Source organism: Vulpes vulpes, chromosome 1, assembly GCF_048418805.1.
Source record: "Vulpes vulpes isolate BD-2025 chromosome 1, VulVul3, whole genome shotgun sequence".
Classification (NCBI taxonomy): domain Eukaryota; kingdom Metazoa; phylum Chordata; class Mammalia; order Carnivora; family Canidae; genus Vulpes; species Vulpes vulpes.
In genome coordinates, this window is record NC_132780.1 from 169206988 (window position 1) to 169234903 (window position 27916).

The 27916-nt window shown below is 34.5% G+C and overlaps 1 protein-coding gene across 4 annotated transcripts in view; it reads right to left on the reverse strand.

Moving 5' to 3' along the window:
• Positions 1 to 1608: 1608 nt before the first annotated feature.
• The window catches only part of LCA5 (lebercilin LCA5), a 69812-nt gene continuing 43504 nt past the window's right edge, over positions 1609 to 27916 (reverse strand). For all 4 annotated transcript variants that reach the window (XM_026007396.2, XM_072735825.1, XM_026007399.2 and 1 more), the window contains exons 4-8: positions 10344 to 10481; positions 9341 to 9437; positions 8493 to 8635; positions 6073 to 6205; positions 1609 to 4405 (exon numbers count right to left, since the gene is read on the reverse strand). In XM_026007396.2, the coding sequence (XP_025863181.2) occupies positions 3543 to 4405; positions 6073 to 6205; positions 8493 to 8635; positions 9341 to 9437; positions 10344 to 10481 (1374 nt within the window). In that variant the 3' untranslated portion in view covers positions 1609 to 3542. The remainder of the gene's footprint in view (positions 4406 to 6072; positions 6206 to 8492; positions 8636 to 9340; positions 9438 to 10343; positions 10482 to 27916) is intronic.

The window sequence follows — 27916 nt, forward strand, 5'->3', positions numbered from 1 at the left end:
TGGTTTGATTTGGGTTTCTGTCAATTACCACTTAAAGAGTACTAATGCAAAATTCTTTTCTAAAATATCTTCTTTCTTTGGACTTCTTAAATTGAGACTACTAGATGTAGTCTATTACCTGTATCCATCACTTTCATATTATGGTCTACTAGCTCCAACTATAAGATGGGTTAACAGTATCTACTTTAGAAAAAACTTTATGAAGATTAAATGACCTAAAGCACATACATAAAAACACCAACTGCCAGGCCTGGCACTCAACAAATATCACTTCTCTTCCCTGTTTCTCCATAGCATTTCCAAAACATTAACAGCAACAATTTGAGCATTTATAGTTCTATTTTTCATGTATCATCTCATTTAATCTATGCAATCACCATAAGGTAGGTACTATCATTAGTTCCATCCTATAGAGGAGGAAAAGAAGGTGCAGAGAGGTTTTGTAGCTTATCTAAGGATATATATATACATTGTGGGAGAGCTGGGGTACAAATTATCACATTATGCGATAAAAGTCCTGTGTTTTCTGAATTTCATTTTTGCTGTGAGGCTTACTGCACAGTTAGAACTTTCCTTGCTTTATTCAGTATTAAGTGCAGATCTAAAAGGCACAATATATTTAGATGTTTCATGATAATTTAGGGTTTTTTTTTATCTTGTGCAAAGTGTAGTGTCTATATATGTACATACCTATTTTTCAATTATACCATAAAAGAACCTCAATAAGCTATGAGAACAGCTAATGTTTACTGAGCACTTATAATGTGCCAGGCATCCTGCCAAGCATTAACCTAAGTATTTCATTCATCCTTCATAACTACTTTAAAAAGTATTAAACAAGAGCAGTAACAACTGAGCAAACCCAAGGACATTCAGAGAGTGGGTAGGAGGGCAGAGATGGAAATGTGTGCAGCCTGGCTTACTGTGCTCTGCATTCACGGTGAGGGCAAGGGCAGGGTTATCTTACTCTCCTGGCACCTACTACTTGCAGGGCACCCAGTTAATGAATGACTGCATGCTCTTTACTAAAAAAGAGAGCACTTTCAAATGATATAAAAGGTGACTTTAATGTGAAAGGGGCATTTGTTGTGCAGAAAGGAAAAAGCTTTAAAGGCAGATCTTTTCTTGACAATTTATAGTTCCCTTTTTAATCCTAAAAATCCCACATTGTTACTGGTAACACACATTTCCCTTCCCCTTTTCATCAAGCAGATCTGCATGCTGTATCCAACTAACACCCAATCAGGGCTGCCAGAAGGTGAGTATGTCTGATAGGAGATGGAGAGGAATATCAGAAAAACAGTGAGTCAGCCATGAAGTAAGTTTATTTTATGATTCAATTTAATCCTCCTTACCCCCACCTTTTTTATATTATGAGCAATATATGCCATTAGGATAGCTATTAAGGGTGAAAGGATTAATTAAAACTATAATTATCTGATAAGACTAGCATACTGTCTAACCTGATTTAGGGCAAATTCATCTACTTCAATTAAAAATACTGGACAGGAAAAAAAAAGAATAATGAAATAAAAATTAACTATGCAGGTCCTGTTTCTACCATGAATCCTAAATGACCTGAGGTATCATTCAAACAAAGAGCCATAGTGTGTTTTGAGATTTTATTAGTTAAAACTGAGTTCTGAGTACAAATAACAAATTTAACTTGACAATTAGAAAAAAAAAAAAAGATTTACTCTGAGGTTTGTTCATAAAGAAAAACCTGTTCTGTACATTTTAATCTCTAATTTTAATGCCTAACACCATAATGCTTCTAAGTCTATAACTTAATTTTAGGTTTAATTTTAATAATTCTGTCTTATTATATTTGGTGAAAAAGACAAAAACATTATGTAGAGAAAAAGCAAGAGACTAATTAAAATGACTTGAATATAAAATTTTACTGAACGGCTTTTAAATTAGAATACTTTTGGCAGAAAAATTAGCAGCTATGAACAAAATTAACATTACATAATATTTTATCAAGAACTGCATTACAATATTGCGGTTTACATATATTAGAATGATTTGCAACATACTAAAAGCTTATTTATATCAGACATAAAAATCTCTTTGCTAAAACAATTTTTTAATGTAGTTTAGCACTTTTGGGAGATTCAGTTCCCAATAAATGACAGTAACACAATTTAGAAGATGAAAGATAGCATATCTTTTCATTAGAGACCTATCCAGGTAAGTCTTGCCAAATAGTTATGAAATTATATTCAATAATAAGCATTCATAAGAACTCAAAATAAAACAGTAACTCTGGTCCCCTCATCAGTATATGTGCTTGGCATCAAAAATCATATTAGTGAAAACATACTAAATTTTTCTAGGGAAAAAAGCTCATTTTAGAGCAAGTGTCAATCTACATTTTTTAATACTTTTCCTGACACACTGTTTCCACCACTCTTCATTTTAACAGCGTTTTATCCATGGGTGGTATATTACTGCTTCTTAAAGACCAATCATACCCAGCATAATCCAAAGTCATCAACTCCTCTGCAGCTGAAGTAAGCTACAAACAGCAAAAGACCAATGCATTTCAATAGAAAACATCCAACAAGGCAGAACCCATCTCAAAAAACATTTTTAACCAAAGGTTGCTTTAAAATTAGTCCTATCAACCCAACAGTATTACATTATCAGTATCGTTGGTTTTGACAGTAAGTTTCAACCTTAAAAGTATATATTATAATTTCCAAGTTAAGGATTACACTGGAAACATAATTGAGTTGAAAAATCTTTCTGTATTAAATAGGATGAAATCTCTTTAATTTCACGTATTTGGGTATGAAATCTCATACCCAGTCACTGAGCTATAGAATATAGGAGAAGGAGGAAAAGGATTACTGATTACACTGTACCCAAGCCTCTGGGAGTCATGAGAGAATTATCCATGCAAACAGACGAATATCTTCTGAATTCAACCTAATATGTTAGCACAGTTGTAGGTAAGCCATTTAGTGCACCTCTGAAGTGGGAAATCCCTATGTTGTCACTGCTTCCACTTAAGAGTAGCTAAGCTTTGCTCTGTAAGAAAGGGACCCCTGTCCCGTCCACAGAGGACAGGAATCCTAAGTAGCACCAATGCTCCACCATCTGAGAACTATGCTTCCCAACCCAGAGCATCTCGCCTTTAATTTCCACTCCACAATTGGGGAAGACTATATTTAGCTCAGTGAGGACATGACCAAAAACTAAGTAAATAAATAGGGATAAAAATAGAAAATAAATATGAACTCCATTGGAGTAAAACTTCCTATAGAGGTGATTAAGAGGTTAAAAAACTATTTGTAAATAAAAAGTCAAAACCAAGTAAGATACATCTCTATTTTTGGTTTCATTCAAAAGAGTCTCCTTCATTCTTGGCAAACTAGCTATGTGGTATGATATGATCTACTTCATTTACACTGTATCTATTAAAAGTCATTCCTTAATAAGGACTTTTTAATATTAAAAATTCTAAAGGTTTATAATAAATATTGTATTAAAATACTTTAATATTTACAATTGGAAAAAATGTACACTGTAGTCAGTCATCTCAAGGCTACTTCTTCAATTTCATCTTCTACAGTCTCTACTGCTTTTACTGCTGGTTTACTGTTTGCATGTTTTAATCGGTGTCTACTTGGATTAAAACTTCTTCCTTCACTGAGGAAAAAGTCATCATCTTCATCATGTTCTCTATCCCTGCTGCTCTTATCCCCAGGAAGAAAATTTAGAGGGTCAAAGTCTCCTTTGCTGGTAGCCAAAGAATTTGGGTCACTGCTTTTAGAGGAAATGGTGCTGCTGCCACTGGCACCAAATAGCTGTTCCATCAGATTAGCTTTTTTCTCTCTTCTTGTAATTAAATCTACACTGTCTTTACTAAGTTTCTCTATATTGTTTCTTTGGACATCTAAAAGGCCACTCTTTTGGCTAAATGGATTTGACTTCCCTGATGTTTTTGCAAATGAAGGCACATAACTGCCAAATGCAAGTTCATTTGGAGAGGCTGGGCTTCTAATATTTCCCAGATTCTGAACATCTCCTTTTGTAGTGAAAAGGCTGATGTCTTGCAGATGATGCCCATTATATATTCTCTCCGAGAATTCAGAGGACATGTACGTTTTGGGGGTTCTCTCTGGGGAGGGCAGTTTTGATTCCAAATCAGGTAGCAATGGCAGAGGAGGGCATTTTGTATTCCTTGAATCTTGGAGTTCTCTGTTGATTTCATTCAGTTTAGCAAGTAGCATTTCTCTCTTCAGCCTTTCTTCTTCCTCTTCTTCCAATTTATCAATATTCTGAATTTGGTACATTTCCATTTGGTATCTTCCAGTTTCCAATGTGGGCTTTTCTTCTCTCTCCAGCAAAGAGATCTTCTCTTTTTGCCTTTTAGCAGGTTCTTCTCTTTCCCACTCTGTATGAAATCAAATTTTAAAAAGGGGATTTTACAGCAGATATTTTTAAGTAGGAAAACTCAATTCTTATCTTTTACAAAATAGTGTATCTAATTTAGTTATTAGTACAGTGAGAATGAACACCATGAATTTCACTGCTACACTTTATATTCTGGAATTCAGAAAATATACTTAATGTGTATTGCATTTAAAATTCACATTTATAGAACAAATTTTATCTCCAGTGTAGAGGTGAGGAAGAAGGTTCTCTACTTTTTATACTTAATGTAAGTGCTTTACACTGAATGGAAGGTGATTGATGGATGGAGTTTAGTTCAAACTTAAATTGAACCTCTGGATGCATACACTGAGAAGAATACAACATCACTTATATAGTATTCTGAGTGAAGATACATTAAGTTGGATATCAGAACACTTCAGATAAACCTCAAATAAGGAATATTCTATTTTTTGAAGTGGGTCTTTATTCTTCAAAAGTGTTAATCTCATGAAATATTTAAAGAAGACTAAAGAGATAGGACAATACTGTGTCAACTAATAAAACTGTAATATGGACAGCAGATTTGAGAAATATGTTGTATCAAAGTTAAATTTTCTGAAGTTGAAAACTATACTGCAATGATGCAAGAAAATATCCTTATTTTGAAAAAATACACATGGATGTATTTTAAGGTATGGGCATGAGGTATATACAACTTACTCTTAGTAACCTTAGTAAATGGCATATATTCTCACTGATGTTAGAGATCATTCCATACAAATTCCAGGAAAAAAAATAAAGTTGAAAAGAAGGGGCCAGTCTTCTGTTACTTTCTTTTCCTGTTACCTAGACACAACTGACCATAATACATTTCTATTCTATGCTTTCTAGATGAAAGCATCTCTTTGTGACTTACCCAACAGTAATTTATTTTCTACTTCAAATGTTACATTGTTTTAAACACACACAAATATACAATCACTAATTTAAGCAACAATTGGATCATAATTTTATGTTCTATTAACTTTAAGAAGAAGAGGATTTCTCTGTAAGCAGCTTCTATAAAACTAATGAACTATATGCAGATGCTCAGACAGGGATTCCTTTCGCCCATACCTATAAGACATTTTATCCAGGTGGAAATGAATTTATTCCTGAACTTCATTTTCAGTATCTGAAACTATGTAAGTTGGTTCACTAAACTTCCACACTACTGGTTGAACATGGTAAAGATTTACTTTACATACTAAATCAAAAGAAAACTTACAGGAATATATTTAGGATTTCACAATTCATTGATGTTAATGTCTGGGCTAGTGTACAGACTAGAATCTCAAGGGCAAGCCAATAAAGTGCACTGTCTTTCAGTTACCTCTTCATCACGCTTTAGTTAACATACACACAAAAATTTTCTCTTTTATCTTAATTCTACTTCATCTGAATTTTCCAAAAGGTAACTTGTCCTTATTCCCTAACCCCAAATACCAACTTGAGTTATTTTTTTTTCTTTCCTTAGTAACTTTATTCAAATGTTTGTGATTCCTAATAGACCACCTACTACCATTATATCGACCTTTTCTTATTCTGTATAACCAATTCACTATTCAGCTGGAAAATATTCAGGGATGCTAACACTTTCTTTACTAAAGGATTCTGATTCATCACTTGATTAAAACTCTTTCTTACCATCCTCCAGCTTCTCAACCTCCTGTTTTACAACACGGAGTCCTTGATCTTTGACAAATTTTTCTTCTCTTTTCACAGCTGAGTTTAGAATCCCTGCTTCTTCATGTTTACCTCTCTCTTGAAATTCCAGGTCCTATTACATATTTTTTTTTTTAAAAATGCAAGTTCACATGTCAAAAGGGGAAAATGCTATTTAAATATCATAGAGTCATCTCCCATTAAGTATGACACCAACTAAGTTAGAAATTAAAGCACATTTTAATTTAATAAAGCAGTAAGTCACAACCCTCTGAAAGATGCTTCAAAAGCACACAAGATTATTTACTTTAGTTAAAATTTTTTTAAAAAGTGTAAGATATATCAAATAAATATCATGGAATTAAAGCCAATAACCAACATAAAATACTGAAGAGACATGTTTCAGAAGTATCTTTCCTTTGCACATATCACAACCAAATCTGATTAATTCAGTTAACCGGAAAAGGCTATTAACCAACTATGGAGGCCATGTGAGGAGGTGCTGCTGAACTATATAATACAGGAAGTAACAATTGCATTCCGTCTTTCAAATTTATACTATTTCTAAAGTCTTTAGTAAATTTCATAATATTTAAATCAAATAAAAATGTAAGATTAAAATTACTTGTTTCTTATGGTCCCTTTCATGTGTAATTTTTCTGAGTAAAAGTAAATACCTATTATTAGTACAGCAGAGGATTGTCCCCTAGTATCAATTTCCTTGTTTTCCTTTTAGTTACAGAATCCCTTGAGTTTTAGCAGGGCATACGGATGCTCAACTGGAGACTACATTTGCTACTCTCCCTTGCAGCTAAATAGGACCAAAGGGATGTGAGTCAAAATATGTATGCAACTTCTGATCACATAAAAATATAAGCTTCTTGCCCTCCATTTCCTTGTTCCTCCTTCTCATAAAGGTGGTGAGCCAGTTCCAACCATACTCTTTAAGGTGGAAGAACAGTAAGACAGAGGATGACTACCAAGGAACAAAGCTGTTTACCTATCATGAACTACCCACTGACCTTCAATCTATTATAAAAGAAAGAAGACTTGTATGTTGCTTGAACCACTGTATGCTGGGTCTCTTTCCACCAGCAAATTAGTTTGGACTTTAATAATGTTCCCATTTGCTGAGACCCTTTAAAATGGCAGGATCAGTCTTAAGAGCTTTATAAACTTTGTGATTAGTTTTTACCACAACCTGAAGGGTAGCCCATTCCTGTTTTATAGAGTAGGAAATAGAGGCTCCAGGAAGTCACACAAACTAAAATGTTAGAACCAGAATCTAATTAAAAAGCAGTGCTAACTCCAAGACTATACTCTCTTCATTATATTAGATTGCTGCTCCTCATGCTGAATCCTACAAAGGATCTTTTAAAGAATGATTTTGCTATTCCACACTTCACCCTCTTTAAAAAGACAACATGATCTACTTTCAATAATAGTGAAAATATAGAAAGAAGGACACTTAGCAGATAGCTACTCAGGAACCAAGTCAGACCATTCTTTCTGCTTTATACCACAAGAAAAGATCTCTGGGTCTCTGGGAAACTTACAAGGCACAAAAACAGGAATATATGAAATATGCTGGATCCCTGGTAAACTGTTCTCTTTGGAATTTAAACTATAAATACAAAATATAGAACCCTCTTAGAGAAAAGAACATTCTGGTATTCAGTTTATAAGTCCTTTTAAATGAAGTTCCAAGACAGACCCCCCCCCCCCTGAATTTCACTCTAATTTGAATGTTCTACAGTCAGATTCTGCTGTAATTACTTTGTTCAACATTCAGCTGATCTGTAAAATTCTCATATAATAGGAGGCAAAAAAAGGGGGACAAATTAAAAAAATCATTTGAAAGCCAGTAAAAGTTACTATTAAATGTAAAGGCAAGGAGGATTTTTAGAGATTATCTGGGTACATAAAAGGTAAGAAACCTCTATCTCTGGAGATCTGAGTGGCTTAGTCAGCTAAGTGTCTGATTCTTGACTTCAGCTCAGGTCATGATCTCAGGGTTGTGAGATCAAGCCCTGGTTTGGGCTCTGCACTAAGCGTGGAGCCTACTTAAGGTTCTTTCTCTCCTTCTCCCTCTCTGATCATTCTCCCTCTCTCAAAAAAAGAAAAAAAAAAAAAGAAAAACTTCTATCTCCAACCCAGAAAGTACAACTAAACTTCTTGAAGCATCTGGAAGATCCAATGACAACTAAGAGTCCATCCAAAGGAATTTAATAAATCACTCTCTTTAAAAGGCTACTTGTACATTTACACAGATACAGCAGTAGCTTCATTGCTAACTTTTAAAAGGCTTTAAAGGTTTTAAGCTTTTAAAAGGTTTCATACCGTGTTTTTTAGGAATAACTTCAAACCTAGAGTTTAGTACCTAATCATGTTGCTAAACTCACCAACGTAAGACGTTCAGGTTTTTCCCATTTGTTTTCATAACACATAACTGTTTGTGGTGTTATAGGAAATTCTTCCAGCTCGAAGTCTTCACTGGTTTGTACTCCTTTTGTACACTGGTCTGTAAAATCACTCTGGCATGCAGCTACCATGAAAATTACAGAAGAATTTTCTAATAATATTGAACAGTGCTAAGATATATGGAATTTAACTACTATATGTTCACCATTTACATGAGATAATGCATGTTTTGCTCAGCTCTAGGACTACTCACTATTACTATTTCTGTTTCTAGGATTTACTGGCAATTAAGTAATTGAGAACAATTTAGACAGGTAAACCCTATTAAGCTTTTACAAAGTCTGTTTTTAACTTTCTGCAATTCAGAAAAGAAAAATTTATACTTTTGTTTAAAAAAAAAAGTAAAGATATGCATAATAATACCAAAGTGTTTATGAGTGAAATGAAATGACAGCTGGGATTTACTTTAAAATGCTCTTAAAAAAAAAAAAAAACCCTCTAGAAGTAGGAAAAAATAGATGAAATAAGTTTAGTAAAATATGTAACTGTTAAAGCTAAGTGATGCATAAATGAAGATACGTTATAATCAAACTCCAGTTTGGAGTATTCTTATTTTTATAAAAGTTTCAAAAATAAATTTTAAGAAAAAACTTGAACCTTAGGAAAAACTGAGAACAAGTTGACAGGATTTCTGAAAATTAACTATAAGGAAATTTAAATTTACTTCAATGAAGTTGTTTTCCTTTTGCCTTCTTTCTACTTTAGAATTATTTAATTTTATTATTAATAAGTGACACAATATGTGTTTCAATAATAATAGCTACTATACCATTTTTTCTTGATCTAAGTTCTTTTTCTTTCTTTGGAGAAGATTTTGGCAGCCGATTAGAATATATGTTTTTTATATCCAGTTCTCTCTCCTTTTCCTGAAAAGAAACCCAATACAATTTAGGATGTAGAGTTATCAGTTTGAAATAAAACAAAAATTCTCACCTTGTCAAATTGGAATATATTATACTATAATACTATAATGTCCTTACCAAGTTGGCATGTATTATATTGTACCTAGTTCAGTTTTCCTTCTTATCCACAGAATAACAGAAAGGAATGTCTCTAGGACATCTACGTTAGGACAATGATTCTCCCTAAAAAGTGCAATATGTACGGGCAATCAAAATAAATAAGGCAAAATTCATTTTCTATCCACTCTCACCTGATCTACTAGTGTCTTTAAACGTGATCCAAGTTTAGCAAGAGACCAAAATCATTTTGTTAGCATCTTTCAAACATAGGTTTTGAATTACCTATGAAGTTAAAAATTATACTTTTTTTTAAAACAGTGTTATCATTTTGAGGCTACGGCCCTGAGAATTTGATTGACAAAATGAAAATTCTATGTAAAATCACATTCAGTTTTGCACAGTTTCCACCTATCAATGATATCTGGATACCTTTAAGAAAACTAAGTAATGTGAATATTTCTTCTCAAAGCTGAAAATGAAGGGAAATATTTGAAACACATTTAAAATAATCCTGGGGGTTATCTGAGGAAAAATATTGGGTTACTCAACCACTTAACAGAGGAAAAACTCCAGTTCCAACAATTCCTTCCAGGATTTCATAACTCATTTCAGTTATATCAATCCTATTAGGATTATTGTTTCACTTTTGGCATTTGTCATAGTGATTAACAAAACTTTTCTTTAAAAGTACTAAAGAGAATAGAATTTTGTAAATTATATTGTACCAACTTACAAATATGAGTGTTTTAAAATGCTGAGTGTTCAATATTTTATATATATTATTTATTAAATAAATAAATACATTCTTACTTTTAATTTGTGATGCAGTTGTTGTAGCTCCTTTTGAAGGACTTTATTTTCATCATGAGCCTCATATGCTCTTTTCCTTTCAGCAAGCAACTGTCGTTGGAAACTATTAGTACTCAGCTCAAGGTTTTTGGATAGTTCCTATGATGGGTATATAAACATAAAAAAATAGTACTTGAGAATAACACTGCACTTAGCAGTGAAATAATGTTTTTAGTAGTACCATACAAGACCTACAAAGCAGGCTGCACGTAGGGTTCATGAACATAAAATAAACTGGAAAATAGATCTACCAACAATTTAGTAAGGTACTTTAGCCTATGTTTCCTTTTTTTTCCTTTTCACAATGATTTGTAAATAAATTCTTGAGCATTTGCCTGAAGCATACATGAGTAATCATTTAGGCTGGTTGCAAACTCAGCCAAAGGATGTGATGAGAAACACTGGCTTTTGAGAATCATAGTTCAGGCAAATATATACCAAGACAGTTGCATAAAACTATATAGCACTAACCAAGGTGCAGAGATTACCCTGTAAAACATTTCTAGATAAATATAGTAGTTCTACGGTCTTCAAACATTTTCCATAAAGTTTGTGAAAAAATTTAGGTTAAAACATTTTCTTTTAGGTGACATCAACATCATGATGACATGAGTTATTCCTTTTTTCCCCACCTTTCAATTTATAACTAATCAGATCCATAAAGCAAACATGCATAATTAAACAAAAGCACTTCTGCACAGCATGTCAGGACCCCTGAGAGAACCATCCATCTCTGCACCTGAAAGTGGGTGGACTAGACATCAGAGAAGGCTGTGGAACCAGGGGTGATGGTACAAGTGGCAGAAGTGGTGGCAGGCCCATATGACTTTTCTGGCAGGAGGTGGAAGTGTAAAGGTGTTAAGTGGGGATGTGCCTGGCCACATATGTGGCAGTTGAAGGGACTCTTTCTGAGGAGAGACCACAGTGACTGAGGGGAAGGAAAAGAAAGGGAAGGAGGCAAAGAAAACTGAAGGAATACCATTTCCTGCTGTATGCCCAGGATTCTGACAAGAGATCAATCATGACCCTTTGGGAAACAACCTCTCTGAGTCAAGGATCCCCTAAGGGGAAATGGGCAGAGCATCAAGTGGTAAACACACACCTCCCTCCACTCTGCCACCACACCTTTTCTTTCCAGTCCACCAGCTTTTTTTTTCTTAATTGTATAATTGTTTTTCTCATATGTATTTTATCTGAAGGCCCCTGATTCTCTCAGTACTATTTATTACATATGTAGACCCTTCTGGTCCCTGAGAATGACTTAAGATCTTTAAATAGCTCAAAGAACAATTGGGAACTTGAGTACTAACTAGATATTTGAAATATTAAAACGTTAATTTTTTAGACATTATTCTTGGTATTGGTTAATGGCACTGTGTTTTTAAAGTCTTTGTATTTTAAAGAGATACAAGGTAAAATATTTATGAATACAACAATAAGATATCCAAGATCTACTTCCAAATACTACAGAGAGGTGGGAGTATATATGAAAAATATATCCTATAAGGTAGCATTTAAAAAAATTCTTTATTGAAGTATAGTTGACACACAATGTTACATTAGTTTCCAGTGCACCACATAGTGGTTCCACAATTCTATATCTTATGTTGTGCTCACGACAACATCTCATCATACATGCTATTACAATACCATTCACTATATTCCCTATGCTGTACTCTTTATTCCCAGGACTTATTCATTCCATAACTGGAAGTCTGTATCTCCTACTACAATATCTTATGTTGTGCTCACGACAACATCTCATCATACATGCTATTACAATACCATTCACTATATTCCCTATGCTGTACTCTTTATTCCCAGGACTTATTCATTCCATAACTGGAAGTCTGTATCTCCTACTACAATTCACTCATTTTGCCTATCTCACTACCACTCTCCCTTCTGGCAACCATCAGATTGATCCCTGTCTTTATGGATCTGTTTTTGCCCTCCTTAGGCCCGATCACCTATTTAACCCATCTCCCCCCACCTACCTCCCCTCTAGCAACCCTCAATTTGTTCTCTATAGTTAAGTATCTGTTTTATGGTTTGTGGCCTCCCCTTTTCCCATATTAATTTGTAAATGGAATCGTTTTCTTCATTTCACTTTCTGCTACTTTGTTATTAGCATATAGAAACACAACTGACTTCTGCATATTTTGTATCCTCCAACTTCACTGAATTTATTCTAATAGTTTTTGGTGGAGTTTTTAGTATTTTCTATGTATGGTATCATGTCATCTGCAAATAGTTACACGTTTAACTTCTTACCAATTTGGATGACTTTTATTTCTTGTCTGATTGCTGTACCTAGGTCTTCTAGTACTATTTTATACAAAAGTGGCAAGAACAAGACATCCTTGTCTTGTTACTGATCTTAAAGCTCTGTTTTTATCCACTGAGTATGATGTTAAACTCTAAGTTTGTCATATATGGCCTTTATTATGTTATATTCCCTCCACACCCACTTTTTGAGAAATTTTATCATGAATGGATGTTGAATTTTGTCAAATGCTTTTTCTGCAGTTACTGAGCTGATTGTATGATTTTTATCGATCACTTTGTTAGTATTGTGTATCATGTTGATTGATTTTTGAGTATTAGATTGCCCTGATATCCTGGAGTAAATCCCACTTGATCATGGTAATTTTTAAAAATATATTGAATGTGGCTTGCTAATATTTTACTGAGGATTTTTTTTTTTTGCATCCATGTTCATCAGGGATATTACTGGCTGGTAGTTTTCTATTTTTTAGGGTCCTTGGTTTTGATATCAAGGTAATATGACCTTATAGAATGTATCTGGAAGCTTTCCCTCTTCTACTTTTTGGAAGTTTGAGGAGAATAGGTATTAACTCTTCTTTAAAGGTCTGGTAGAATTCACCTGGCCCTGGACTTTTATTTGTTTAGAGTTTTTAAATTACAGATTCAATTTTGTTACTAGTAATCAGTCTATTCAAACTTCCTACTTCTTCCTAATTCAGTTTTAGAAGATTGTTATGTTTCAAGAAATTTATCCATTCTTCTAGGTTGTCCAATTTGTTGGCATATAATTTTTCATAGTATCCTTCTCATAATCCTTTACTATCTCTGTGGTGTCATTTGTTACTTCTCTTTCATTTCTGATTTTATTCATTTAGGTCCTCTTTTTCTTGATGTGTCTGGCTAAAGGTTGATCAAATTTATTATTTTTTTAAAAAGTCAGTTCTTGGGATCCCTGGGTGGCGCAGCGGTTTGGCGCCTGCCTTTGGCCCAGGGCGCGATCCTGGAGACCCAGGATCGAATCCCACGTCAGGCTCCCGGTGCATGGAGCCTGCTTCTCCCTCTGCCTGTGTCTCTGCCTCTCTCTCTCTGTATGACTATCATAAATAAATAAAAATTAAAAAAAAAAAAAACAATTTAAAAAGTCAGTTCTTGGTTTCATTGATCTTTTCTATTGTTTTTAAGTCTCTATTTATTTCCATTCTAATTGTTATTATTTTCTTCCCTCTACCAGCTTTAGGCTTTGTTCTTTTCCTAATCTTTTAGGTAAAAGGTTATATTATCTGAGATTTTTTTGTTTCTTGAGGTTGGCCTTTATCACTACACTATAAATTTCCCTCTTACACCCGCTTTTGCTACATCCCAAATATTCTGAAACATTGTGTTTTCATCTGCAGTTGCCTTTATGTATTTGTTACTTCCTCTGTGATTTCTTCCTTGACCCCTTATTTCATAGCATGTTGTTTAGCCTCCTCTCATATTTTTTCATATTCTTTTTTTTTTAATAGATTTTATTTATTCATGACAGACAGAGAGAGAAAAGGCAGACACAGGCAGAGGGAGAAGCAGGCTCCAAGCAAGGAGCCCAATGCAGGACTCGATCCTGGGACTCCAGTATCACACTCTGGGCCAAAGGCAGATGCTCAACCACTGAGCCACCTGGGCGTCCCATACTCTTTTTTTTTTGTAACAGATTTCTAGTTTTATATCATTGTGGTCAGAAAAGAATGCATGATATGAATTCACTCTTAAATTTCCTGAGACTTGGTTTGTAGCCTAATGTGATCTGTCCTGGTGAATGTTTTACATGTACTTGAAAAGAATGTATATTCTGTTGTTTTGGGATGGAATGTTCTGTTAGGTCCATCTGGTCTAATGTGTCAGCTCAGGCACTGATTTTCTGCCTAGATTATCTATCCATTGATGTAAGTGGGGTGTTCAAATCCCCACCTGTTATTATACTGTCCATTTCTCCATTTATGTCTATTAGATTACAATATATATTACATTATATGCTTCATGTATTTAGAGCACCAATGTTCAGTGCATAGATAACTACAATTGTTATATATCTTCTTCTGGGTAACACCTTTATTATTTGTAATAAGAGACAAAGAAGGGCATTATACGTCTATTTTAAATTGTATTTTGTTTGATATAAGTATTGCTACCCCAGCTTTTTTATTTTCACTTCCATTTGCACTGGAATTATCTTTTTCGCCTCTCTTCACTTTCAGTCCGTATCTTTAGATCTGAAGTGACTCTCTTTTTTTTTTTTTTGAAGTAACTCTCTTATAGGCAGCAAATAAAGGAGTCTTGTTTTTATCCATTCCTCCCATCCTCTCCCTACCATGTCTTTTGATTTGAGCATGTAGGCCTTTTACAATTAATCATTAATATGTATGTGCTCTCTTTCCTTCAGATTGATGACTGATTTAGTGTTTTGTTTGGATACTTTCTCCTTATTTTCTTGTGTATCTATTATAGGTTTTGGATTTGTGGTTACCATAAGGTTTGTATATAACATGCTAAGTACATATACCCAGTGTTAAATTGATGGTCACTTAAGTTCAAACACATTCTAAAATAACTTCATTTTTACTTCTCCTTCCATGTTTTATGTATATGTTATCATGTTTTACGTATTTCTATTTTGTTTGCCCTTATTTAATATTTTAGTTAAAATTAATTTTGCTATTTTTGTCTTTTAACCTTCATATGAGCTTTGGAAGTAACCCAAGACTGACTCAGTCCCCACCCACTTTACCTCCAGCCATCATCTCAACAGGGCAGGCCCAGCATGGAGTGCCCTGGGAACCACAGCCTATGTCAGACATAACTTCAGCCAGCTAACCTAAAGCACCAGGAACACACAATCTACACAAGATATGACCATATACAAGACCACTCCTGCAGATTTATGTAAAGTAGCTATTCTGCTATTTCTACAAACACAGAAAGTCAAGGAAATGAAGAGAAAGAAATATGTTACCAATGAAAGAACAAGACAAAAACCTCAGAAAAAGAACTATATGAAACAGATAAACCAATTTAGCTAACAAAGAATTCAAAGTAATGATTATAAAGATGCTCACACTGAAGAGTAGAAGAACTCAGAATTTCAACACAGATAAAAAATATAAGAACCAATCAGACTTGGTTCCTGTACAAGATGGCAGAGGAGTAGGAGACCTTAATTTTCCCTGGTTCCAGGAATTCAGCTAGATAGCTATCAAATAATTCTGAACACCTGCAAACTCAACTGGAGCTCTAAGAAAAGAATTGCTGCAATTCTACAAATAGAAAAGCGGCCACTTTCTGCAAAGTAGGAGGTGTGGAGAAGCAAATCCAAGGCAATACATGGGAAGATAAACTGCTGGAGAAGGAGCCTCTGCAGCAGCTACTGGAAAGTGATGTATCAGCAGAGCTCAAAACTGGAACTTTTAGAAGTCGGCTCCAGTGAGGGAAAGGTGCTCTGGTGGCAAAATGGGACAGAATCCTGGGTGGGATCCCCAAGGTCACCGAAAGAACAGGGGTACCTAAGTGCATCAGAGCAGGAAATCCGACTGCATCAGCAAACCCAGGAGTGGGGTCTTGGCTAGGTCTTGCCACAAACCACAAACTGTGGCACAGTTGTCCTGCTCTCCAGGACAGGGCCCAGCAAACAGCAGAACCTCAGTGAGAGCCCCCCTCCAAGGGGAGTGGTACAGGTGCATGGTGCAGGACCCTACAGGGTTTGGAGACTCATAATTGAGGTCAAGTGCCTGAAACAGAAATGATCAGTCATAGGCCAGCTGAGCACAAAGTGTGGACAGAGACAGGAGTGACTGATTTTCCCTGAGGAGCAAGGAGAGTGCCTGAACTCCAGAGCTGGAGACTGGGAGGCCACTATCTTCACCCTCATCCTCTAAAGCAGGTAGAAAGCCTTTAGGGAGCAAAAGCCACATAGAACAATCCAGAACAGATTACTTAGCCTGGCCCCCTGGCAAGGGCAGTGCAGATCCACCTGGGGAGAGGACAGATACCTGAGAATCAGCATAACAGGCCCCTTCCCCAGAAGATCAGCAAGAACATTCAGCTAAGACCAAGTTTACAGATCACACAGAAGTGGAAAACCCCAGTGCTAGGCAAATATATAGAGAATTTTTGTTTTTTTTCTCATGATTCCTTAGTCTTCCAATTTAAAACCTTTTTCTTTTTCCTTTGCAACCAATTTCTATCAACTCTTTTAAGTCTTTTTAAATTTTCATTAAAAAGATTTTTTTTTTTAAGATTTATTCACGAGAGACACACACACACACAGAGAGAGAGAGAGAGAGAGAGAGAGAGAGAGGCACAGACACAGGCAGAGGGAGAAGCAGGCTCCATGCAGGGAGCCCAACGCGGGACTCGATCCTGGTCTCCAAGATCACGCCCTGGGCTGAAGGCAGTGCTAAACCAATGAGCCACCCAGCTCCCCTTTATTTTCATTTTTATAGTTACACTATCTCCTTTTATTGTAATTTTATTTTTGTACATACAAGTTTTTCTTTCTTTACAATTTTAGGATGCAGTTTCTTCTAACAGACCAAAATACACAGAATCTAGTGTATTGCTGTTCTCTTCACTTGTCTGATTATATTCTTTTTTTAAAAGTCTTTTTTAATTTTCATCTTTACAGTTACATTCTATCCTCACAATGTATTTAATTTTATTTTTGTGTATGTGTATAAATATATATATATATATATACCATATATATATATCCTATATAGGTTTGTATATATCCTATATATGGTTTTTTCTTTACAATTTTGGAATGAGTTTGTTCTAACAGACCAAAATAAACCCAGGATATTGTGTATTGCTCTGCTCTGTTCACCTGTTTATATTCTTTCTTTTTGTCTTTTAATATTCATTTTTACAACTACATTCTATCCTTTCATTGTATTTATTTTATTTCTGTTCATATATAAGATTTCTTTTACAATCTTGGAATCTACCTTTCTAACAAACAGATCAAAACACACATAGGATCCAGTCTCTGTTCTTTTCACCTTTCTGATTATATATATTTTTTAACTTTTTATTTTTTTGGTTCTGATTTTTTAGTGTGTATTTCTCCCACATCGTTGTTGCCATTTTAGTATTCTGTTCTATTGTTCATCTATTCTTCTCTGGATGGAATTACAAGATGGAAAAACTCACTTCAAAAAAGAGAACAAGAGGCAATACTGACTGCCAGGGACCTAATTAGTATGGGTATAAGTAAGATATTGGAATTAGAGTTCAGAATCATTATTATAAGATACTAGCAAGGCTTGAAAAAAGCATAGAAGACACTAGAGAATCCCTTTCTGGAAAAATAAAAGAACTAAATCTAATCAAGTTGAAATAAAAAAGGCTATTAATGAGATGTAATAAAAACTGGAGGCTCTAACTGTTAGGATAAATGTGGCAGAAGACAGAATAAGTGATACAGAAGACAAAATGATGGAGGACAAAGAAGCTTAGAAGAAGAGATAACCAACTATTGGGTCACGAAGTGAGAAACTGGGAGATAACTGATAACATAAACTGAAACAATACTACAATAATAGGGATCCCAGAAGAAAGTGGGGGGGGGGGGAGTAGAAGGTATACTGGAGCTAATTATAGCAGAGAACTTCCCTAAACTAGGGAGGAAACAGGCATTCAAATCCAGGAGGCACAGAGAACAACCCTTCAAAATCAATAAAAGTAAGTTGACACCTTAACATATAGCAGTGAAGCTTGCAGATCTCAGAGACAAAGAAAATCCTGAAAAAAGCGTGAGACAAGAGAAATATTGGACTGGCAGCAGACTTATCCACAGAGACCTGCAGGCCAAAAAGGCCTGGGATGATATATTCAGGGTGGTAAATGAGAAAACTATACAGCCAAGAGTACTTTATCCAGCAAGGCTGACAATCAAAATAGAGAGATAAAAAGCTTCCAGGGCAAACAGAAACTAGAATTTTTGATCACTAAACTAGCCCTGCAAGAAATAATAAAGGGGATCCTTTTTTTTAAAAAAATATTTTATTTATTTATTCATGAGAGACAGAAAGAGAGGCAGACACACAGGCAGAGGGAGAAGCAGGCTCCATGCAGGAAGCCCGATGTGGGACTCGATCCCAGGACCCCAGGATCACACCCTGGGCCAAAGGCAGGCACCAAACTGCTGAGCCACCCAGGGATTAAAGGGGATCCTTTAAGTGAAGAAAGAGCCCAAAATTAACATAGACCAGAAAAAAAAAACCAGAGACAATATGTAGAAACAGTGACTTTACAGGTAATACAATGGCATTAAATTCATCTTTCAATAGTTACTCTGAATGTAAATGGACTAAATACCCTCATCAAAAGAGACAGGGTATCAGATTGGATAAAAAAGTAAATCCCATCAATATGCTTTCTGAAAGAGACTTATTTTAGACCCAAAGACACATTCAGGTTGAAGGTGGGGTGGAAACCATTTATCATGCTAATGGACATCAAAAGAAAACTGGAGTAGGAATCTTTATATCAGACAAATTAGATTTTAAACCAAAGACTATAAAAAGAGATGAGAAAGGATACTTTATCATAATTAAAGGAGCTATCCAACAAGAATATCTAACAATTGAAAATATTTATTCCTCTAACACAGGAGCAGCCAATTATATAAACCAATTAACAAAATTAAAGAAACATGGTAATCGCAATACAATAACAGTAGGGGACTTTAACACCCCACTCATTGCAATAGAAAGATTATCTAAGCAGAAGATCAATGAGGAAACAAGGGCTTTGAATGATACACTGGACAAGATGGACTTCATAGATATACTCAGAGCATTCTATCCTAAAGCAACAGAATACACATTCTTCTTGAGTGCACATGGAACATTCTCTAGAATAGATCACATACTGCATCATAAAACAAGTCTTAACTGGTATGAAAAGATTGGGATCATTCCCAGCATTATTTTCAGACCATAGTGCCTTGAAACTTGAACTCAATCACAAGAGGAAATTTGGAAATAACTCAAATACATGGAGGTTAAAGAGCATCCTACCAAAGAATGAATGGATCAACAAGGAAATTAAAGAAGGATTTAAAAGAATTCATGGAAACAAACGAAAATGAAAACACTACTGTTCTAAACCTTTGGGATGCAACACTGGCGATCCTAAGAGGAAGTATATAGCAATACAAGCCTTTCTCAAGAAACAAGAAAGGTCTTAAATATACAATTTAATCTTATACCTAAGGAAGCTGGAGGAAGAACAGCAAATAAAGCCTAAACCTGGAAGGAGACAAAAATTAATAAAGGATAAGAGCAGAAATCAATGAAATAGAAACCAAAAAAGAAAGATTAACAAAACCAGGAGCTGGTTCTTTGTAAGTATTAATAAGATTGATAAACCCCTGGCCAGACTTATCAAAAAGAAAAGAGAAATAAATAAAATAAATAAAATCATGAATGAAAGAGAGATCACAATCAACACCAAAGAAATACAAACCATCATAAGAACATACTACAAGCAACTATATGCCAACAAATTAGGCAAGCTAGAAGAAATGGATGCATTCCTAGACATGTATAAACTACCAAAACTGAAACAGGAAGAAATGGAAAACCTGAACAGACCTATATCCAGCAAGGAAACTGAAGCAGTAATCATGCAGGAAGCCCGATGTGGGACTCGATCCCAGGACCCCAGGATATAAAATCAATGCACAGAAATCACTTGCATTTCTATACACTAACAATGAAACAGAAGAATAAGAAATTAAGGAGTCAATCGCATTTACAACCGTAAGATACTTAGGATAAACCTGACTACAGAGGCAGAGGATCTGTATTTGGAAAACATAGAACACTCATGAAAGAAACTGAGGAAGGTATAAAGATGTGGAAAAATGTTCCATGCTCACGGATTGGAAGAACAAATATTATTAAAATGTCTATGCTACCTAGAGCAATCTATACAGTCAGTGCAGTCCCTATCAAAATACCATCAACTTTTTTCACAGAGCTGGGAAAATAATCCTAAAATTTGTATGGAACCAGAGAAGATCCTGAATAGCTAAAAGAAAACCAAAGCTAGTAATGTCACAATTCTGGACTTCAAGCTCTATTACAAAGCTATAATCATCAAGACAGTATGGTACACATAGATTGATGAAACAGAACAGAGACCCTGAAACGGACCTTCAATTCTGTGGTCATCTAATCTGTGACAAAGCAGGGAAGAATATCCAATGGAAAAAGTCTCTTCAACAAATGGTGTCAGGAAAACTGGACAACCACATGCAGAAGAATGAAACTGGGCCATTTTCTTATACCATACACAAAAATAGACTCAAAATAGATGAAAGACCTAAATGTGAGATAGGAATTCATCAAAATCCTAGAGGAGAACACAGGCAGCAACCTCTGTGATCTCAGCTGGAGCAACTTCTTGCTAGACACATCTCCAAAGGCAAAGAAAACAAAGGCAAAGATGAACTACTGGGACTTCATCAAGATAAAAAGCTTTTGCACAGCAAAGGAAACAGTGAACAAAACCAAAAGATAACCAACAGAAGAGAAGGTATTTGCAAATGTCTTATCAGATTAAGGACTAGTATCCAAAATGTATAAAGAACTTATCAAATTCAACACCCAAAGAACAAATAATCCAATCAAGAAATGGACAGAAGACATGAACAGGTATTTTTTCAAAGAAGACATAGAAATAAATGGCCAACAGACACATGAAAAAATGTTCAACATCATTCAGCATCAGGGAAATACAAATCAAAACCACAGTGAGATACCACCTCATACCTGGTCAGAATGGCTAAAATTAACAAGTCATAAAACAACAGATGTTGGCAAGGATGCAGAGAAAGGGGAACTCTTGTGGCAGGAATGCAAGCTGGTGCAGCTGCTCTGGAAAATAGTATGAAGGTTCCTCAAAAAGTTGAAAATAGAGCTACCCTATGACCCAGCAATTGCACTACTGCGTATTTATTCCAAAGATGCAGATGTAGTGATCCAAAGGGGCACCCACACCCCAATGTTTATAGCAGCAATATCCACGATAGTCAAACTATGGAAAGAGCCCAGATGACCATCGACAGATAAATGGATAAAGATGTGGTATACAATGGAACCATCAAAATTTGATGGATACTCAACCATAAAAAACCTGAAATCTTGTACTTTGCAATGACATGGAGGGAACTAGAGGGTATTATGCAAAGTAAAATAAGCCAATCAGAGAAAGACAATTATCATATGATCTCACTCATATGTGGAATTTAACAAAACAGAGGATCATAGGGGAAGGGAGGGAAAAATAAAACAAGATGAAATAAGACGAGACAAACTATAAGAGATTCTTAATCATAGGAAATAAACTGAAGATTGCTGGAAGAGACGGGGATGGTAGGATGGGTGATGGGCATTAAGGAGGGCATGTGATACAATAAGCACTGGGTATTACATAAGACTCATCAATCACTGAACTCTACCTCTGAAAACTAACAATATACTATATGTTGAGTTCAAGTTTAAAAGTAATAAAAAAAATAAATGGAAAAAAAGAACCAAAGTTGAATACATAACAAAAAAAATGAAAAATACACTAGAAGGAATCAACAGATTAGCAGATGCAGAAGAATGGAACACCAACAGACAGTATAACAGAAAGTACCCAAGCTGAAGAACATAAAGAAAACTGCATTAAAAAATGAGGATAGCTTAATGAGCTCGAGGACAACATTAAGCAAACAAACATTTGCATTATAGGGGTCCCAGAAGGAGAACAGTGAAAAGGGCAGAAAATGTACTTGAAATAATAGCTCAAAACTTCCCTGAAAAAGGAAACAGACATTCAAGTTCAGTAGAAAAAAGAGTTCCAAAGAAGGTAAACCCAAGGAGGTTCACAATAAGACATATATAAATTAAATGTCAAAGATTAAAGAGAGAATTTTAAAAAGCAACAAGAGAGAAGCCAATGTTATATAGAAAGGAAGCCCCAGGGCAGCCCCGGTGGCTCAGCGGTTTAGCACCGCCTGCAGCCCAGGGCGTGATCCTGAAGACCCTGGATCGAGTCCCGCGTCGGGCTCCCTACATGGAGCCTGCTTCTCCCTCTGTCTGTGTCTCTACCTCTCTCTCTCTCTCTGCATCTCTATGAATAAATAAAATCTTAAAAAAAAAAAAAAAAGAAAAGAAAAGAAAGAAAGGAAACCCCATAAGGCTATCAGCTGATTTTTCAACAGAAATGTTGAAGGCCATAAGAGAATGGCATGGTATATTCAGGGTGCTAAAAGGAAAATACCTACAACCAAGAATACTCTACCCAACAAAGTTATCACATTCAGAATGGAAGGAGAAAGAGTTTTTCAGACAAACAAAAGTTAATGAAAGGAGTTTATCACCATTAACCTGGCCTTACAGGAAATGTTAAAGAGCCTTAAGTGGAAAAGAAAAATCCATATTAGAAAATAAAAAATATGAATAATAAAAAATGTAAAATATGACAAATGGAAGATGTAAAAAAAAGATTTCTTTTAAAATATGTTCAAAGTTAAGGGGCTATCAACTTAATTTAGACTGCTATATACATAGGATCTTACAAATGAACCTCATAGTAACCACAAACACAAAACCCATAATAGATCATAAAAAATAAAGCCCAGTACAACCCTATAGAAAGTCATCAATCACAAGAAAAAAAGAGGAAGACAAGAAAGGAACAGAGAAGGGACACCTGGTGATTCAGCAATTGAGCATCTGCCTTTGGCTCAGGGCATGATCCTGGGGTCCTGGGATTGAGTCCCACACTGGGTCCCCAGCAGGGAACCTGCTTCTCCTTCTGCCTATGTCTCTGCCTCTCTCTGTATGTCTCTTATGAATAAATAGTAAAATCTTTAAAAAAAAAAAAAGGAACAAAGAAGAATAAAACAACCAGAAAACAGTTAATAACATGGCAAAAAGTATATAACTATCAATGATAACTTTAAATGTAAATGGTCTAAATCCTCCACTCAAAAGTTAAGGAGGTAGGAAGATAGGGATAAAATATCAAAGCCCATCTATATGGTGTCTACAAGAGACTTACTTCACACCTAAAGATACATATGAACTGAGAGTGAAAGCATTCAAAAAGATATCTCATACAAATAGAAGCAAAACAAAAGCCAGGATAGTAATACTTCTATCAGACAAAATCGGACTTAAAACAGACCATAATAAGAGACAAAGAAAGGCACTACATAATAATAAAGAGTTCAATCCAATAAGAGGATATAAAAATTATAAATAAATATATGAAGGAAATATTAAAACATTATGGAAGAAATTGGTAGTAGTAACAATAAAAGTAGGTGATTTTATTACCCCACTTCCATTGATGGAGGAATCATCCAGGCAAAAAGTCAATAAGTAAATAATGTCTGACACATTAGACGAGATGGACATAACAAGATATAAACAAAACATTCCATACAAAACAACAGGGTAGACGTTCTTTTCAAGTACAAATGAAACATTCTCAGGACAGATCATATGTTAGGCCACAAAATAATGTCTCAATAAATGTAAGAAGACTGAAATCACACCAAGCATCATTTTCTGATCACAACAGTATGAAACTAGATATTAAGGAAAAAAAATGGAAAACACACAAACACATGGAGTATAAATAATATGCTACTAAACATGCAATGTGTCAACCAAAAAGTCAAAGAGAAAATTAAAAAAAAAAAAACCACACATGCAGACAAATAATGAAAATTCAATTTTCCAAAATCTTGGCATGCAGCAAAACCAGATATGAGGGAAATTTATAGCAATAAGGGCCTACCTGAAGAAAGAAGAAGTCTCAAGGAAACAACCTAATCTTACACCTGAAGGAATCAGAAAAAGAACATAAATAATAAAGTTCTGAGTAGAAATAAATGGAATAGAAACAAACAAAAAACCCAAACCCAAAAACCCAAAACAGAAGAGATCTGTTAAACCAAGAAGTTCTTTGAAAAAGATTAGATTGATAAGCCTTTTAGAAGACTTAATAAGTTTAAAAAAAAAAAAAAAAAAAAGAAGTAAAACCAGAAATGGAAAAGTAACAACCAACATCACAGAAATACAAAGGATTAACACAATAGTATGAAAAGTTATATGCCAGCAAATTGGACAACTAAAAGAAATGGATAAATTCCTAGAAACATTCTATCTTCCCAAACTGAATCAAAAAGAAACAGAAAATCTGAATACACTGATTACTAGTAATAAAACAATCAGTAAACAAAAAACTCCCACCAAACAAAAGTCCATATGTATTCACAGGTGAATTATACCAAACATTTAAAGATGAGTTAATACCTATTCTCCTCAAACTAATCCAAAAAATAAAAGAGGAAAGAGAGCTTCCAAACACATCAACAAATCCTCAGCAATTCTCAGTAAAATATTAGCAGGCCTAATTTAATATTACATTAAAAGGATCATTCACTGCAAACAAATGAAGTTTATTCCAGGAATGAAAAGACGGTTCAATTATTTGCAAATCAATCAATGTGATACACATCCACAAAACCAAGAATAAAAATCATATGATTGTCTCAATATGTAGATAAAACATTTGACAAAATTCAACATCCATTAATGACAAAAACTCTTTACAAATTGAGTTTAGAGGAAAGATACTTCAACATAATAAAGACCATATAAACCCATAGCTAACATACTCAATGGTGAAAAACGGAGAGCTTTTTCTTTAAGAACAGGAACAAAAACAAGGATGTCCACTCTCACCACTTTTATTCACTTTTTAGTAGAATAAACATAACTAGAAGTCCTAGCCACAAGAATCAAGCATAGTAAAATAAAAAACATCTGGATTGGTAAGAAAAAAGAAAAAACTATCACTATTTACAGATGGTATGATACTATACATAGAAAATCCTAAAGACGCCATCAAAAAGACATTACAAATCAATTCAGTAAAGTTGCAGGATATAAAATTCACAGAAATTGGTCAAGGTTTTATACACTAATAAAGTAGCAGTAAGAGAAACTAAGAAAACAATTCTCTTTACCATTGTGCATTAAAAGAATAAAACAAAGTACCTGGGAATAAATTTAACCAGGGAACTGAAAGACCATTACTTTGAAAACTATGAAACACTGATAAAATGAATTGAAGATGACATAAACAAATGGGAAGGTATTCCATGCTCATGGACTGGAAGAATTAGTACTGTTAAAATGGACATTCTTTCCAAAACAATCTAAAGATTCAATGCAATCTCCACTAAAATGCCGAAAGCATTTTTTTTCATATAACTAGAATAATCCTAACAATTCATATGAAACCACAAAAGACCCTGAATAGCCAAGCAATCTTGAGAAAGAAGAACAAAGCTAGAGGCATCACAATCAGTTTTCAAGAAATGCCACAAAATGTAGTAGTCAAAATAGTATGGTACTAGCACCAAAGTAGACACATGGATTAATGGAACAGGACAGAGCCTAGAAATAAACCCCCACTTCTAAGGCCAGCTAACCCACAATAAAGGGGGCAAGAATGTAGAATGGGGAAAAGACAGCCTGTCAATAAATAGTGCTGGGAAAACATAGGTAGTAATCTCTTTGACATTGGCTGCTGCAACATTTTTGTAGATATCTCTTCAGACAAAGGAAACAAAAACAAAAATAAACTATTGTGACTACACCAAAATTAAAAACTTCTACACAGAGAAGGAAACCAACAAAATGAAAGGGTTATCTACTAAATGGGAGAAGATATTTGCAAAATAATATATCTGATGAGGGGTTAATATCCAAAATACATAAAGAACTTACAAAACTCAAAACCACAAAAACAATCTGATTAAAACAGGCAGTGAACTCGAACATTTTTCCAGATATATAAAGATAGCCAATAGACCCATGAAAAGATGCTCAACATCCTTTATTGTAAGGGAAATGCAAACCAAACTCACAATGAGATATCTTACACCTGTCAGAATGTCTAAAATCCAAAAAATCAAGAAATAACAAGTGTTGGCAAAGACCTAAAAGAAAAGCAACCCTCATGTACTTGGTGAAAATGTAAATTGGTGCAATCACTGAAGAAAACAGTCTGTAGGTTCCTCAAAAAATTAAAAATAAAAATACCAATTGATTCAGTAATTCTACTACATATCCAAAGGTAATGAAAACACTAATTCAAATTAGCCATTCTTTGAGAATTTTTATAATCTTGATGCCAAAACTGGATAAGGACAGCCTGAAAAATAAATCCTAAGCCATTTTTATATGTGAATATTGTTGTAAAAGTCCCAAATATTAGCCAAAGAAACAGAGCAATGTACAAAAAATGTATCACAAGTAAGTATCATTTATCCCAGGAAAGCAAAGGAAAATAGTTTAATAACAATATATAAATGTAACTTTTCATGTTGAGAAAAAATAATCATTTCAACAGAAGGAAAAAAGCATTTGAACATTTAATAAAAGTCAATGTTATCCATGATTTAAAATAAAATTCCTAGCAAGCCAGAAATAGAAGTAAATTTCTTTACATATAATATACATAATATGTACACAGAAAAAAGATCCAGGATACAAACCTAAATGCTAAACTTGGTGATATCTGAGTGTAAGAATGTTTTTTAGTTACTTTCTCAGTAGATATAGTATACACCTACAGACTATAGAGGCATATAGTATACACCATGTAAGTGGTATAATACAGTACATAGTATATAATAATTTAGAAGATGCAGATAATTTTTTGTGTAGAAAAAAATTAATAGTTACAGTATATTTTGATATACCAATCTTGTAATCTTAGGAAAAGAGTAAGGATAGTTGTAAGTGAGAAATAATGTTCCAAAACATATTCAAAACTTTGATAGAGATTGGCATTAAGTTTACTGATTAAAAACGTCTAACATCTACCTCTGCCTACTTTTGAAAACACTGGTACTTGCTTTTTCTCATTTTTCTTACCTGTCCCTAGTCTTCCTAACTCCCTAGTATATACTAACTGACAAAGGCTCTGAAATCACATTCATAAGGTTCTTCAGTTCTCTGGGGGATAATTCATTTGAATGTAGAGACTGAGCCCATTTAAATAAGTTATCTATCTCTTATTATTTCTTCATCTGCTTTAAGCAGGACAAGATAGAAACAAACATGGAATCTACTAGATATACTTTCTCTGAGCATTACAAGCAGTGGGCTTTGGTCTTATTACTCTAATAAAACCTTTACTGTTTTCTTTTA